Source organism: Eptatretus burgeri, chromosome 4, assembly GCF_056783735.1.
Source record: "Eptatretus burgeri isolate ZD-2024b chromosome 4, Ebu_testis_v1, whole genome shotgun sequence".
Classification (NCBI taxonomy): domain Eukaryota; kingdom Metazoa; phylum Chordata; class Myxini; order Myxiniformes; family Myxinidae; genus Eptatretus; species Eptatretus burgeri.
This window is the reverse complement of record NC_140964.1, coordinates 12,073,210-12,090,709: the sequence shown is the minus strand read 5'-3', so window position 1 is coordinate 12,090,709 and position 17,500 is coordinate 12,073,210. Positions and strand designations below refer to the sequence as shown.

The 17,500-nt window shown below is 44.0% G+C and overlaps 1 protein-coding gene and 1 long non-coding RNA gene across 2 annotated transcripts in view; both read right to left on the bottom strand.

Annotated features, from left to right (window-relative positions):
• The window catches only part of LOC147027490 (uncharacterized), a 192,723-nt gene that overhangs the window by 152,393 nt on the left and 22,830 nt on the right, over window positions 1-17,500 (bottom strand). The gene's annotated exons all lie outside the window — the stretch shown is intronic.
• The window catches only part of LOC147027491 (homeobox protein DLX-6-like), a 2,185-nt gene continuing 1,022 nt past the window's right edge, over window positions 16,338-17,500 (bottom strand). Inside the window, exon 3 of the mRNA XM_085876951.1 lies at window positions 16,338-17,404. Coding sequence (XP_085733077.1) covers window positions 17,093-17,404 — 312 coding nt within the window. The 3' untranslated portion in view covers window positions 16,338-17,092. The remainder of the gene's footprint in view (window positions 17,405-17,500) is intronic.

Genomic DNA, 17,500 nt, shown 5'->3' with positions numbered 1-17,500 from the left:
GACCCCGCTCATGTTCTTGTTTGTGAAGACTGCCCGGGTTAAGGTGTTCTATTTTGAGGATTGTTTTTGGGTCAACGATATCTCAATGGTACTTTCTGCTGTAAAACAAGCATGCTTAGTGATTCAAATTTCATCCGAGTTTGGTTTTGCATCCGACTATTTTTTTCAATATAAACAGTGATCTAAAGCTCGTGAACGGACAAACATCACTTGTAATGTAACATAAACACATTTTTGTGGACATCAGTGTATTTTTACATGAATTATCCAAGAACGAGAGGACAATGGACAAACATATAGCAGGGTACGCCTCTATGGGATATGAACCTGAGTTCACTGCATCGGAGGCAAAAATTCAGATTGTGACACCATAACAGGTAAACCCAGATTTGTGTACTAGTTGTATATTTCATCAATTTCGGTCCAGTTGGGCCTTGCACTCGATCATTAATTTGCTTGATTACTACACAACTGGGGACCATTTACGAGTTCACATATAACGCGGTCAAAACCTCATGAAACCTAAAGAGGCAGGGGTTTTACTGGGTGGTTTGGCATTGCCCCCCCCCTGAAAGAATTTGCAATTTGGCCAGGGTGCCGGTGATGGCTTGCCTACTCTTCATGAAGGACACTGTGGGATATCTAACATCCACCAACGAATGCTGGCAGATGGCACGCCCGGTTTAACATCAATCCGAGGGATGGCACACACATTGATGAATCACCCTGCTTGTGAAACACCGGGCGGAGAGTTTAGAGCTGTGTCGGGATTCTAACCTCGGTGAGACAAAATCTTCAAACATTTTCAGTTTAGCGATTCTGAGTCACTGCAAATGTAGAATTTATTTTAAACTTTCTCCAACTGCAAATAAGTTGAGTGTGTATGTGTGTGTGTGTGTGTGTGTGTGTGTGTGTGTGTGTGTGTGTGTGTGTGTGTGTGTGTGTGTGTGTGTGTGTGTGTGTGCGCGTGCGTGCGTGCGTGCGCGCGCGCGCATGCAACCTGTCCTCACTGGTGACCAGGTGGAACGGAAAGTCCCTGGCACTTACTAGGTAACCAGTCTTTGGCATTGCAGCTGAAGAACAGTCTAGGTACATAGCAGAGCGGAAAAAGAAGACGCCACTTGGCTCATCCATTTTATGCAAGCTCGCCTGCAGAGAGCTTGCAAGTCTCCTGGGCATGATTGCAATTTGCACACAGAACAAAGTGAAAATTTCCAGTATGGTTAATGGGTTCATGAAACATGAGAACGTTACGAGATGTTGAAGGTCCTGTTGAAACTATCTGACAGGGAGGGCAATGGAGTGAGTCGACCTGAAGACTGCTGAATACAGCTGTTAAAGTATTTAAAATATCTGGTAGGTTTCCAGGTGGCAGTAGCTGCTCTAAAATAAACAAAACTGGTTTGGTGTGTGTGTGTGTGTGTGTGTGTGTGTGTGTGTGTGTGTGTGTGTGTGTGTGTGTGTGTGTGTGTGTGCACTATTGGTGGTAGCCACTGATGCCTGTTTGAGGTTTCAAAGTTTGGCATTGCAGTTGATGCAATGAAAAACAAAAATGACGAGGCATGTCACATCACGAGCCTCAAAAAATAAAAGTAAAAAGCCTGGCTGACTTGGACGAACCAACATGAGTTTTACTTTCAAACGTCCACTTCTCACGTGCAGATAAACACACAAACACACACACACACACACACACACACACACACACACTATTATATACTACTACAAGTGGATTGTGCATATATTATACAAGTAGATAAATATAATAAGTCGAGAGTTCATGGAACGCCTTACCACGCACTGTCTTGAGAAGCAAGGCTATGAGAGGGGTCTATGAGCGACAAATGTGATTGGTCATGATGATGTAAAATAGCATAATATTTTGGCCAAGTACTGGTTAACCAAAGGGTTTTGAAAATCCCAAAAAGGTGATTTATGTTCGATATGTTCAATTAAATAATTAAATTGAAATAAAATAATGATTTTAAAGGTTGGAGAAAAAAAAAACATTGGAAGTTTACGGCCGTTGATGCAGCGCCTTTCCATCACCTTATTTAACATGTCACATAAGTTCTTCGAACCTGTTGTTTGTGTCCTTTATGCCAACCTTAAAAACAGCAAGTTTCCTGTTTGGAATGATTTTCAATTTTGTTTTGACTGCAAGAAAGACAGTATAAAAACAAAAAAAACCTTCAATTCACTCGAATACATAATTCATATGAATTTGGGACTAATTCATAGCCAAAGTACTGCTAAACGACAGGTTCGTTTTCAGATTCATGGTCTGATTTGTGTTCAAAATATAGACATTCAATTAACATTATGTTGTACCTTGATCATAAACTGAGGTTTGTGGATGGGCAGACAGACAGAGACAGACCGAAATGGACCAACTGCCAAACCCTACTTTTCGCTTTGCGTGTGCAGGACAATCAACTGAAGAATGAGTGAGGAGTATGAACTCTTTATTTATGCACAGTCTCAGCTCCGCCCCTCCCCCGGCTGAGTGGCGGAAGCACGACGGCACAATCCAAGCTCCGCCCGTCTCCCGGCCGAGGTAGTGAGAGAGGCTCCACCGGCTGACTTTTGTTTACGGATATTTTCATTAATGGACATTTACAGACAGTTTTGCGATTTTTTTTTCAGTAATCTTGGCTTCGAGTCACAACAGAATGCCAAGTGTCAACTTTTTAGCCCCCCAGGAAAGTAGTACTGTATATGTTTACATCAGTGAGTCACTAAGTGAGCCAGTAAGTTAAGAGGTTAAAATAATAGTTACAATATATTATCACAGAAAATGTGAAAATGCAAAAGAGGCAAATGAGCTGCACTATGTACATATATATATATATATATATATATATATATATATATATATATATATATATATATATATATGTACAGACATCTAGTATATGTACATATATATATATATATATACATATATATATATATATGTATATATATATATATATATATATATATATATATATATATATATATATTATCAGACTTTCTTGGCGTCATGTAGGAAGAGAGATGTAAATAAGTAATACTTTGGAACCAAAGGAAATTTGGAAATTGTAATACCCTCTGCCACCACCACACGGTGGCGCAACACAGTACACATTCACATGGAGAATTTACGCCCACCCCCACGTGAGGCCACGGCCACATAGCCTTAATTAACCCCCACCCCACCACCCACAAAATTATATTTGAATCCTGAGTTTGGAGTTTGTAACTTAAAAGTTGTGGCTGTGTATAGAACACAAAACAAAGAGTGAGATATATATATATATATATATATATATATATATATATATATATATATATATATATATACATATATATATATACACACATATATATATACACACATATATATATATATATATATATATATATATATATATATATATATATACCTATATAAATACATATATATACCTATATAAATATATATATGTATACACCTATATAAATATATATATATATATACACCTATATAAATAAATATATATATATCTATATAAATATATATATATATATATATACCTATATAAATATATATATACCTATATAAATATATATATACCTATATAAATAAATATATATATATATATATATATATATATATATATATATATATCGATATATAGATATATACACATATACATATTGTTGCGGGCCGGGGTCTGGCGGAGAACGACCACTAGGTGGGGGAGCACAAACTAAGTCGATTCCCACCAGACTCCCTGGAATTGTAGGCCGTTGCTCACGGATAATTCCGTGATGCGGAGGGTCCCTTAACCGACCGTGGACGCCAATACCTCAACCACATGGTGTAGGGGTCCTCCTGTCTCAAACCAAGTTACCTAATTAACCACGCGGTTTCAACTACCGGGGAACCACGCCCTCAGTACGCCTTGCCCGAACCGGATCACTACCAACTACCAACTACCTTTCCGGATCGGATGCAGTCGAGCGGCCTGCCAAGGACGTACCGGCTAGAAGGAACGGATTGTTGGGAATAAAGACCGGCTAAACTTAGATCTAAACCAGGCTGGACCAATGAAGGAAAAGACAAAGGCGAGCTGGGAACATTTCTACAATTATTTATTTGCAATAAAGCGAGGAAAAGCATGTGGCACAACAAAAAGGTTTATTGGGGATGTAATGCAGGGAAAAATGAGAGAGGTGTGGGGTGCGACAATTATACAAGCAACATATAAAAGCAGACAGTTCAGACTTGACACGAGAATAATAAAAGCAACAATCACAACAATAAGGATCTTACACAGGCTGATCTAACGGACAGGCGCCACACACTCTGACAAAATAAACCCAATGAAAAGAAAAAGGTCTTCTGCAGCCAGGGTGGGAGGGAGTTGAGGTCACATTTTAGGGTACCTGAGCGTTCTGGGGAAAGGGATGTTCCGTGGTGCGGCACCCAACAAAGGTTGTGTAGTTGGTCCACAGCCGCACGTGTGGAGATCGTGTCTGTGAAGGAGCTCGAAAGGGAGAAGAGCGGAGTCCAAGGTGGGGATCAGCAGTAACAGGACCAGACAGAGGCTTGCTCAAGGTCCTGCGGACGGGAACCGTAGTCGAGCCGTCAAGGCGAGACGTGGGCAGAACCAAGCAGCGGGAACACCTTCACATCCAACCAACCCCGACTTCTCCCTTTCAAAAACCAACCACGACCTTTCAAATCCAATGACAACCTTCCCTCGCATCCAACTCAACTCTGAGGATTGTCTCGTGCTTTATAGATCACGGAGTTCGGGGTGGAGCCATGGCGAAGCCGACGTCATTGTCCGTCCCGATTGGACCAGGCCTTCATGTGGTCCGCCTTTCTGGGCGAGGTTTCGGCCAAACACTGGTAAGGCCCGCCCACACCGCAGGTTTAGTAGGTGAAAAAGACAAACCGCAGGTTTGTCTGGGTTTAGGAAGGTGAATTGTGGCGCAGCTACTGTAACCATCCTCAGGATTCTGCCTCAGAAAACCAGTCTCTGGGTAGGTACTCGGTCAATGAGGGTAGCAAGCGAGATGAAGGTACCGTGGTTCAAATAAAAGGAGAAATAAAATAAAAGGGGAAAAATGATTTTTAATCCTAACTAAAAGCCCATCGAAACGCACCCCCCCATGTCTTCCCACTACACACAAGGAAGGGATCTATCTGCACGTATACTATTGGAATAACTGACTTAGGACATCTGTATGTTGTATGCATACGGTTCCGAGAACCGTAACACTACCTCCCTCCCTTTTGCTAGACTCGACCCGAGTCGATAACATTCATGTGGCATGCAGGTGTAGGTTCCCCTAGTACATTTTACCTATGGATCCCTGAGTGTGACATTTTGAATACATGTCCCAAAAATAAATAACCTAGTGCGTTGCGTAACTAAACTAACAGACTCATTCGGACAACTTAACTATATTGCCGGCGCTGAACAAACAACAGGTGGGTTAGGACGATATACATTTCTAATATTTACCCTCCCCATGGCCCAGGAACTGTGACTTGAGGGGATAACACAATAAAGTCAACATTCGGGGATTAGTGCAATAGCAGACAACCGATGACCAGGCGTCTTCAGGGCCCTCAATGGTCCTTTGTTTGTTGGTCTATCTTTTTTTATTATTATTCCTGGCTGCTGGAGGCAACTCACCCTAACACGGCAGGCAACACACCCTAACACGGCAGGCAACACACCATTTCACAGTGCATTTGAACTGGCCTTTATACAACAAGGAGATATCCGGGCTGCCAAATGCAGTCCCCGATCCATTTGAACTGGCCTTTACACAACAAGGAGATATCCGAGCTGCCCAATGCAGTCCCTGGTAATGTGGCTGCCTGCAGGGCAGTCCTTGCAAACACTTTCACAAAGATGGTCCTGGCGCACATGGTAAAGTTGGTGATATGGCAATGCAAATAAAGGCATGGGGAGGTATGATAAATGGAGTCAAGGCAAAGGCAGAAAAAGAAAGGCATGGCAAATGCAGACCAGGTAAGGTGCGATGCAACAGTTCGGCACATGAAGCTGGCCGGCCTCGGTGTGGTCTCGTGAGGCTGTGGAGGGAGTGCGGTGGCGTTGGCCGGTCCGAAGACGGGCTCGGTCCTACCCTACAGTCTCCCCCCAACCTATTGCCTATGCCTGTCCTTGTCCATACCCACCCCCATTAGCTTGCAACAAACAAACAAAAAAACAACGAAATTTAGTTTTTTTTTAATTATTATGTGTGTCCCTAACCCCCTTATTGTCTTTGTTCGGCTAACCTGTCCTGACTGTCTGTTACCAATCCCTAAGATCCCTTTTGAGAGGATTGAGGAAGAGACAAATGAATCTGTCTCGAGGTGCAATGCAGCCTCAGAATGGCTCCCACAGGTTTCAGAAATTTCCAAGGTGAGTCGAGTGGCCTGCGAACAGGGAAGGGATGGATGGTGCGAAGGGGTACACGTTTCCTATCTATCCTACCGTTTATTAAACTTTAATCTATCCCCGGGGCTTTTCAACATGCCTGTCTCTTTAAACTATCGGTTCTAGCAACCACGATTCTCTAAACTATCGGTTCTGGCAACCATGTTATTAATTTGGGCCTGGCCCGCAAGTTTTCTCTCGTGCTCTTGCACAATTTCGTGGCTGAGCAGCGTGGCTCAACTGGCAGGTATACCCATCTGCCGAACTCGATTTTCGGCACCCCCAGGTCGCTGAGGTTGTCTCCGAGCTTACCTACTCCTTATGAATGTGGGGAATGCCCTTCCTGGCATTTTCCCCGTCGATTCCCACGTGGAATTTTTGTGCTCCGGGTCCCGTTTCCGTGGACTACCCGTGCCCATCATATTAACTCGGTTGCTTGGACCCATGGCCTACTCTGGCCGACTACTTCGGTGCCCGGGGTGCCCTCTACTCAGTATGCATATTTCACCAGCCATGCTCCCAGCCGGTCAATAGTCTCCTGCACCCTACAAAAAGTTTCGTGCCTTCGTTCAACACCAACAACCAAATGACATCCTTTTGAGTAATTTAACTAACCCGCTAACTTTTATTACACTAACCCCGGGTTCCCTTGGGTGGGATTCACTCCTCCCCCCAATCATTTGCTTGCACCATGCATTCCACATTCACACTCAGGCTCGCTGACCCACGTTCACCCATCGTATATTTTTCCCTTGGTTTTATTTTCACACCAACATTGACACTACGAACTACGTCCCTCTCACTACCTCATGCTCCCCGTCATCCCTTATTCTAACGCACGTTCCATTTAATTCTACTTAGATAATCTACGTCCCCACTACACGTTCCATGTCTGTCCATGTCTCCAATCCATTTCTAAATTTGAACCTAAATTGAACTCGTGCCACCGGGCCGCATGGAGGACTGCTCATGCCCCATGAGGCCGGTCTATCTAACGCTAAACCCTTCCCCTAACTAATGCTCCTTTGCCCCCAACGAGGATGTTCACTACATCCTGGCCGGGCATCGTGTACTTGTGGCAAGGCTCGAGGAGCCTTGCTGCTCCAGGGCAGCAGTTTACAGCATGCTCGTCCCCTTCGTTTGGCCGATACATGAGGCCGTAACGCCGCCCCGTTAATTACCTTACATGCTCGCTTTCGGGCCATCCACCATGTGAGCCACCGTGTGCTACTCACCTGGCCTTCGTGCTGCGAGATCCCCGATGATGAAGACCACTCGCATACGGACCGCTCTGCGAGGCTTGCCACGCAGGCGGGCCCGGCTGTGTCGTCCCTGGGACTCGTTCCACGCGTCCCGCGAATCCCACTCGCGGCGCGCAGCACGTCGGCCCCCATGCACGTGCTCACATGGGGGTCTGTATTTTTCGAATTCACTTGACATTTGCCTGCATTTTAGCCGTCCGCACTCTGGTGTTGTGCCAAGCGCGGAACGTTTCAACGCTGGCTCCCGATCACGTAAACGTCCGCACTTGGGCCATTCACAAAATACGGAACGGATCTCGCACGCAGCGTCCCGCGAAGCCGGCGTGGTTCCCGAAATAATTCCGTCCATTACATGACCCACGACCCCCGTCTGGGTCAGTCCGTGTCCCAATTTCAAACGTGCACTCACACATGCCATGTCATTTGCACTACTCACACGTTCTGACATACACTCCGGGACAATCATACTGGGTGCTTGGGTTTACCCAAGAGACCCCGGGGTTTCTATCCCCCCAAAACTCGGCATGTGCTCTTTCGCACCATGCAACTGCTCTACCTCGTACGACCTTACCGGACTCACCTCGTCACGGTCTACCTCGAGGGAGTATATCGTCTCCCCTTGTTCCTGCGGGAGGTTAACCTGACCCTCACATTGGGTCCCAAAACATTCCACATGCTCAATCTCAATGTCCCTTACCGGTTCTATTTGTGTGTGCTCCTCTTTTATTTGGTACAATTTGTTCACCTCTTAATTTCTGCGTCTCTTTTACGATGCCCAATTCCTGGCTCTTCGTCTCTACCTGTCTGAGTTTACAGGTTTCACTCGTCACCTCAACCTTGCCCGTCGTCATCGGGGTCCGAACAGCCTCCACACTCCCCCTCGACTCGGTTATTTCTTCACGTACAGTACTGATCCCATTTGTAGAATTCCGGACCATGTTTTGCATTTCGCCCTTTACCTTTGCCAGCTCCGCCTTAATTTCCTCCTGACCCACATTCAGTGTTTGCTTATTCCAATCCATGCGTTTTTCCATGTTTTGCAAACTCCCATTCATTTGTGTTTGTAAGTTTATTCCCATGTTTTGCATTTCCCCCTTCATTCGGTTTTCCCCCCAAGTCCATGCGTTCCATCATTCGCTTCATCATCTCCATAATCTGGTCCGTGCCAAATGGCTTTGACGAAGCCGATCTGCTATGATCTAGTGTGGATCCGATAGGGATTGTTCGGTCCTCCGTGGGGGAAATTTGATGCAGGGCGTGCCCAAGCATTGTCGCTGTCGTGGTTGCCCCCAATGTTACCTCTGGGCATGGCTGTAGAGAAAGATTTCCCTGAAAGAAGGTTTCCTGAGCCACGGAGTCCTCTAACATTATTTCAGAACCCACCTGAACCAGCTCGTCTTGGACCGCCATGGTCCATTCCGGGAATTAAATAAAATTTGACTGCTCTGCTTAATTTCGGGGGGGGGGGGTTGCTTAGCACACCCCTGGTCCGAATCCCGTAAATTTCTCCATGGGGATCCGTATCCCACTCCGGACACCAAACTGTTGTGGGCTGGGGCTGGTGGAGAACGACCACTAGGTGGGGGACCACAAACGAAGTCGATTCCAACCAGACTCCCTGGAATTGTTGCTCACGGATAATTCCGTGATGCGGCGGATCCCTTAACCGACCGTGGACGCCAATACCTCAACCACGTGGTGTAGGGTCCTCCTGTCTCGAACCAAGTTACCGAATTAACCACGCAGTTTCAACTACCGGGGAACCACGCCCTCGGTACGCCTTGCCCGAACCGGATCACTCTACCAACTACCAACTACCTTTCCGGATCGGATGCAGTTGAGCGGCCTGCCAAGGACGTCCTGGCGAGAAGGAACAGATTGTGGAGAATAAAGACCCAGCTAAACTTAGATCCAAACCATGCTGGACCAATGGAGGAAAAGACAAAGGTGAGCTGGGAACATTTCTACAATTATTTATTTGCAATAAAGCGAGGAAAAGTATGTGGCACAACAAAAAGGTTTATTGGGGATGTATTGCAGGGAAGATGAGAGAGGTGTGGGGTGCAACAATTATACAAGCAACATATAAAAGCAAACAGTGCAGACTTGATGCGAGAATAATAGAAGCAACAATCACACCAAAGAAGATCTTACACAGGCTGATCTAACGGACAGGCGCCACACACTCTGACAAAATAAATCCAATCAAAAGAAAAAGGTCTTCTGCAGCCAGGGAGGGAGGGAGTTGAGGTCACAGTTTAGGGTAGCTGAGCATTCTGGTGAGAAGGATGCTCCGTGGTGCGGCAACCGACAAGGGTTGTGTAGTTGGTCTACAGCCGCACGTGTGGAGATCGTGTCCGTGAAGGAGCTCGAAAGTGAGAAGAGTGGAGTCCAAGGTGGAGATCAGCAGTAGCAGGACCATACAGAGGCTTGGTCGAAGTCCTGCGGACGGGAACCCTAGTCGGGCCATCGAGGCAAGACGTGGGCAGAACCAAGCAGTGGGAACACCTTCGCTTCCAACCAACCCTGACTTCTCCCTTTCAAAAACCAACTGCGACCTTTGAACTCCAACTCTGAGGATTGTCCCGTGCTTTATAGATCAAGGAGTTCGGTGTGGAGCCATGGCGAAGCCGACGTCATTGTCCATCCCGATTGGACCGGGCCTTCATGTGGTCCGCCTTTCTGGGTGGGGTTTCGGCCTGACACTAGTAAGGCTCGCCCACACCGCCGTGTCTGGGTTTAGGAAGGTGAATGGTGGCGCAGCTACTGTAACCATCCTCAGGATTCTGCCTCAGAAAACCAGTCTCTGGGTCGGCACTCTTCAGGCTGTGGCCAGCGAAACGATGGTAGCAAGTGAGATGAAGGTACCGTGGTTAAAATAAAAGGGGAAATGAAATAAAAGGGGAAAAATTATTTATAATCCTAACTAAAAGCCCATCACAACGCACCCCCCCCCCCCATGTCTTCCCACTACACACAAGGAAGGAACCCATCTGCACGTATTCTAATGGAATAACCGACTTGGGACACCTGTATGTTGTTTGCATATGGTTCCGAAAACCGTAACAATATATATATATATATATATATATATATATATATATATATATATATATATATATATATATATATATATATATATTTATACATATACATAAACATGTACACACACACACACAAACAAACAAACAAACAAACACACACACACACACACACACACACACACACACACACACACACACACACACACACACACACACAATATAACCCTTTGGTTTATACTGCACTTTGTTTCCTTGCAATTTATTAAGAAATCATTGTGGAACATTGTTCCAAATTGAGCCTCAATGTGTTATTGATCGTCCACCATAATTCACCGCAGATATTGTACATTGAATAGGAGTGTTCTCGTCTCCACTATCAAACAAACTGTTATTGGTTGTTGTGAAACGAGTTCAAATTTAATTGGATTCACCTGCATGTGAAGGATTCAAATTTAATTGGATTCACACGTCCACAGCTTCGATCAATCGTCTCAATGTTTGTGATGCAAACTCCAATGGCAATTTCAATCTTTTGATCGGGCTACCTGTTCTGAGCTCAGCACATTTGGAGCATTTAGTTACCTGTCCGTTGTGACCCCTTTACTCATACCAATGCATTCGTGACCGTTCTCGAGACATCCTTCATACCTGTATTGACATCAAGTTCGCTGGCAAGATCACTACTCAAATCAAATAGTTTCTGTTATGTGAAGAACACACCCTGAAATACCTTCATACAATGTCACCTAATCATGTCAGCCAGACTCGGTGGCATCATGGTTGGAGCGTTGCTCTGAGTCTGGGAGGTTGGTCGTTCGAACTCTGGCAGAATCACACCGACGACTTTAAAAACGGAATGAGCTGCTTACTTGCTTGACATTGTATTTGAAAAGGATAGCGTATGGACAAACAACAATAGTTTGGCAATCATTGTGCAGGAATGATTTACCAAATGGCCTCCCTCTGTGTTGAAGTTCCGAGTAAGGGAGCTCGTTACTATTACTGTTATTATTTCACACATCATCTTTGGTCATGCATTACAGTTCTAACTATACAACAAGGGGTTTTGTGACAATTTTACACACGCAGTGTTCTTGAGCAGCCAAAGCTTTGATGCGTCTTAGTCATGCCTTATTTCAGTCCTAAAAACCATTGCCGGATCCATGCAATGGCTGGCAATAGTAAGACTGCTTACACTTTTATAGACTTTAGACTAAAATGCTGCTTTCTGATTGTTGGATGACGAGGAAGAAAATTGTAACCCTTTCAACCCGCGATTTGTATACGAGAGACGTGTAGTTCACTTCTATATGGTAAAGGGATAACATTCATGCCTTGCACACCACTTGCCCCTCACCGTGGAGTCATCTCTGACCCCTGTTGCATCATCACCTTTGTACAATTCAATGGAACTGCATCGTTATGAAGATTAAAATCGAGACTTTAAAAAAAAACATGAGTGCACGCCTCATCACGAAGCTACATGCGGAGCATGAGTCAGCATACCGGCCTTGTCGTGCAGCAACCGGAGCAATGAAAACAAAATATATATATATATATATATATATATATATATATATATATATATATATATATACATATATATATACATATGTCTATATGTCTAAAGGGTGGTGTAATATTGACAAAGTGCAATTTTATCGCCAATGCGACAATGGCATCAATTTGGTTCGTCTGAATATGGATGTTCTGTGAAGGTGAGTGCCAGAAGAAATTACATTTCATGTTCCTTGGTAAACCAGGTGAGTTCTTATAAGGCAGGTGGCTTGATCTTGCTCATACTGCAGCTGGATCCATAAATCACGGGTAGGATTGCCCTGTGTGGTCCAGTCTCTGAGCAGAGACCCCCTCTCCTCCACAACACACCCTCCCTCCCAACCCTCCTTCACGCACCGTCCTCGCCGAAAAGCGTGCACTGCGCCATTACATGCGTTAGAGAGTCGCGTGACGAGGCGAGGAGTCACAGGCAAGGCTCGGCAGCTTATAAAAGCCCAAGGCAAGCGGGTGGGGGAGCATGACGAGGATCCGGGTGGAACACAGGGTGGGCAGGGTGCGGTTACCATTGCCGGGTGCACTGCGTGTGAGGCACGTACCCCGAGGCGTCCTTGGCTCGGACTCCCTAGAGCCGAGACTGTCACCCGCGGTTCGCTTGGCTCCAAGAAGTCTTCCCGCAAAGTTGTGCAAAAAGCTTGGCGCATTCTTGGTCTCGACATTGCCTTCAGTCAAAGGCGCATTAACAGCGTATGGTTGGCAGAGGACGTGTCCAATATCCATCCATCCCAACATTCTCATTTAATTCTGATCTCCAGGACACCGTGGATCCTTTTAACACCCTATACGTATCAAACAAATCCCCAAAGTAAATCTCACTTAAACACCTTTACATGAACGAGAAGGTCAACACAACGACAAACGGTGGGTTTTCACTTTTTACGGGAGCGTCGGCACGTCATTATTTAAATGTAGACAATACGATACGATACAATAACGTTAGAATTGTTGTTCAATATTGTGATTGATAAAGCGCTTCCAGCCAGCAGCCTTTCATGATCTCCATTCCTCGGTACCCGATGCAATGAAGGCTCAATTGGCTGTGAGTCGGAAATCAACCAAGAACGTCCCGCGTAACACAGCGCGACTCCCTTAAAAATGACAAATGAATAAATCAGTAAAAAAACATCCTTGTGATGTACACAATGGTTATACATTAGAAAACAAAATAATAAAGTGTTAAAATCAACCAAGAACGTCCCGCGTAACACAGCGCTACTCCCTTAAAAATGACAAATGAATAAATCAGTAAAAAAACATCCTTGTGATGTACACAATGGTTATACATTAGAAAACAAAATAATAAAGTGTTAAAATCAACGTGACAATCGCACGTTAAACGTGACGATGATGCAAACGTAACCGACGTGCACAGCCGCAGGGAGTCGCGCACGGAGTAATTGGACTACTATACCTGTTCTGAATAAAAAATGGCACAAGGAACAAAAAAATGGCCACCCATTCAAATGTGTGCAAAATGATACGGTTTCGGGACATGCGTGTGTACGGAATCTCCATTTTGACAATAACATTCATGTTAAAATATCATTATTTTTCTCCTGCTCGTTTGAATTCATCCTCCCGTGTAAATGACTGCATTATTTGATCAAATCTGTAATGGAACAGGTATATTAGACGAGGGTTGATCAGGAAGTCGGTGGCAGAACAAAAACAATTAATTAATAAATCCTATTTTATACAACAAATTCTCTTTGTATTACTTTTAAAATCATAACCTTCGAACTGAACAATCATCGGTTTGTTCGTACTTCTGCTCGGCCACGGACGTACCGATCAGTGTGACATCTCATTTTCATAAATGTCAAGGTGAGCCGATGAAAAAAGCCAAGAATTCACAAGGTTTCGGAAAAGCGATGATAATAGAAAACCTATAGCCAAGAAAACCTATAGAAACCAAGACGCCAAGGTGAACAACGAATAGCCAAGTTCTTGTGCAAAAAAAAGCCAAGGAGTGGTCACACTGGTACCGATGAGCTCGCTCACGGATCATGCTTAAATCATAAATGCAATATAATCGAATTGTTTACCATCTTATAGAATAAAGGGCTCTCTGAGAGTTCTTCACAATGACGAATGCTTCTATATGTGGGATCCTTTACCCACTAAAGCCACGAGTACATCTTCTTCTTTGTCATGCTGCTGAATCAGAAGTGGTTCTATCTACTTCATCGTCACTCCCCCTGATGAATCCGACATTTTTGTGTGAAGATTGTTTTTTTAATTTTTGTAAATCAATACTATGTCAGTGTCTGGGAAGGCAATGGCAAACCACTCAGTATAACCCTTGAAAAGAAGCTGCTTCGGCAGTACTGAAACTGCCTTCGGGCACAACACCAGAATTACAATCACAGTGCACACATTCTAGTAGATTTTCTGGACTTGAGATTATAAAAAGGTGTTTTGTAATAAAATTAAAATAAGATACATTTCTCTTTGGAACTTAATCGTCTACATTTCTCTCTGGAACAACTATCGATGAAGATAATGTGCTGCATGTAAACGTAGCATTTGAGGATTCAAATTACTTTTGCTTTGTACTGGGTCATGCATTGTTTATGAACAAATATTTAATAGCTATAAAATAATATTAATTTGTTCAACAATGTATTTGCAGTCAAACGTTTTTATTTCACCATATATGGAATTCTAAGGAGCATATTTGGGTTCATCCCGCTCGTCGTCGATTGGCTTTAATCTTTAAATTAAAGGGGTTTATTTTTCTCTATCTTGAAAACAATGGTGGACGAGAGGCTGTCCGCTCACCAGAGGGTGGAATGGAATGGGAGGTGACAGCACCAAAGGCATCAAAGGGTGGTGTAGAGTGGGCCTGCCCGTCGCCCATCTTCAGGATGCTAATGCTACTCATATGGAGCAAAAACAGAGGTCAGAGGCTAATATGATGGCGGGATGGGAGAACCATTAAGTACACACATATATATATATATATATATATATATATATATATATATATATATATATATATATATATATATATATATATATATATACATATATATATATATACATATATACACACAGACACTCAGACACTCAGACACACAGACACTCAGACACACTCAGACACACACAGACACACACAGACACACACAGACACACTCAGACACACTCAGACACACTCAGACACACTCAGACACACTCAGACACACTCAGACACACTCACACACACTCAGACACACTCAGACACACTCAGACACACTCAGACACCCTCACACACACTCACACACACACACACACACACACACACACACACACACACACACACACACACACACACACACACACACACACACACACACACACACACACACTCTTGGTGGTGAACTGCTTGGAGCATCTGCTATGGGTCTGGAGTTCTGTGGTTTGAACCACAGCCGAGTCACACTAAAATCTTTAAAATGGTAAGTGCTGCTTCCTTGCTCAACGCTCAACATTTAAAAGGACAGAAAACGGACAAACAATGCTGGGAAGGCAATGGCAAAACCATCCAGTAAAACTATTACCAAGAAACTGCTTTGGCAGCACCGACGCTTTCTAAAGAGTACGGCACATCAAAATCAAATATATACACACACACACATACATAATATATATGTATATATATATATATATATATATATATATATATATATATATATATATATATATATATATATATATATATATATATATATATATTTCTATGTATGCGACATTTTCAAAACGGTTCTTCTTATTGCCATGAAGGGTTCCCTCATGCACAGCCACAAGACGAAGAACCATCTGATGGTTTGAAGTGAAACCTTTCTTTAAAGAGTATATTTGCACTCATTTGTTGCTAAGATAATGTGAATATCAATAATAATGTAAAAATGAAGACTTCCACATGATCATTCCTCACGGACTATAAACTCTGGTCCGAGTACACTCATATCAGACAGGCATCATTTTGCTGTTTAGCGGATGTCGACGTCCATCAATTCCTAACAAAAGAAAATTATCAAACAAGAGGCTTAGAGCTTACCAATAGTTTTATTTTATTCTATACACATCAAAGTTCAAAGTCAATAACTTAGGACTTGTGCTGGGACGGGCCAGAAAGCCATTCGGGTACCGGGATCAGGTTCAGCTCACACAGTATATGGGTTGAACGAGAATATCCATCAAGGAGGAAAAAGAAGAACGTGATTCCGAATCAATCGGATGTTTCACAAAAGGACAGCATTTAAAACAAATTCCCCACTCCCTCGAAAAATTGGGTATTTATACAGAATGAGTGCATTACAGGTATCTTAGAAAGTGGAATCTCCTTTTGCATTGTAGCCAACCAGGATGGAAATTAGACTGACGTTTGAACAATTAAATAAGTTAGGGATAATTTTAAAACCATTTTCATAAAACAGTTTAATATGTACAAAGTTTACAAATACTGCAGGTAGATGCCGATAAATTAATACATACACCAAAATGCAAAGGCACTGTAAGATACACGGCTGGAACCAGTACCAGGCAGTGGTTCTGACACGCCGATATTGGGGGTCTCTTGGGAAGCATATCCCTTGCTTCATTGAAAACTATACTCTATCGGGCCGCGTGGCGACAAATGGCCCACTATTCCACCCTATAACCAACAAACATCTTCTTTCGTTTCCCTTCATCTCCTTCCGACATCTCTCGGCAGGCAAAGGTGGCAAACCAATCGAGGCGCTTTTTGGAACAGTCATTGTCCCGCCGTTGGCGTTGGTTCCAGTCACGGACCCTGTGGTAGTCAGTACCCGAGCGCCGGACTTACGTCACTGCCCGTGTGGTGGAGATATGGCAAGCCCGCTTGGTGCTGCAACTGCTGCTGCGTGTATGGGAGGTTGGAGTACCACGCACTGGGCGGGTAGCCCTGCAGTCCCATAGGTCCCAAGTTTGGCGTACCGACCGGACTGGGTGCGTCCCAATGCGGTGGGGATGGGGGAGAGTTACAGGCCATTGGGTCGCTTGAGCTCGGACTAGCCTGCGAAGGTGCTGGTGTGTCTCCGGATTTTCCAAGCTTCTTGAACTTTGAGCGACGGTTTTGGAACCAGATCTTCACCTGCGTGAAAAGGATACGACGGGACAATATAAGTACAGGATGTACGATATATGTTAAGGTTAAAAGGCATCTGCCGATGGCTCCTGCGTGAGGGGT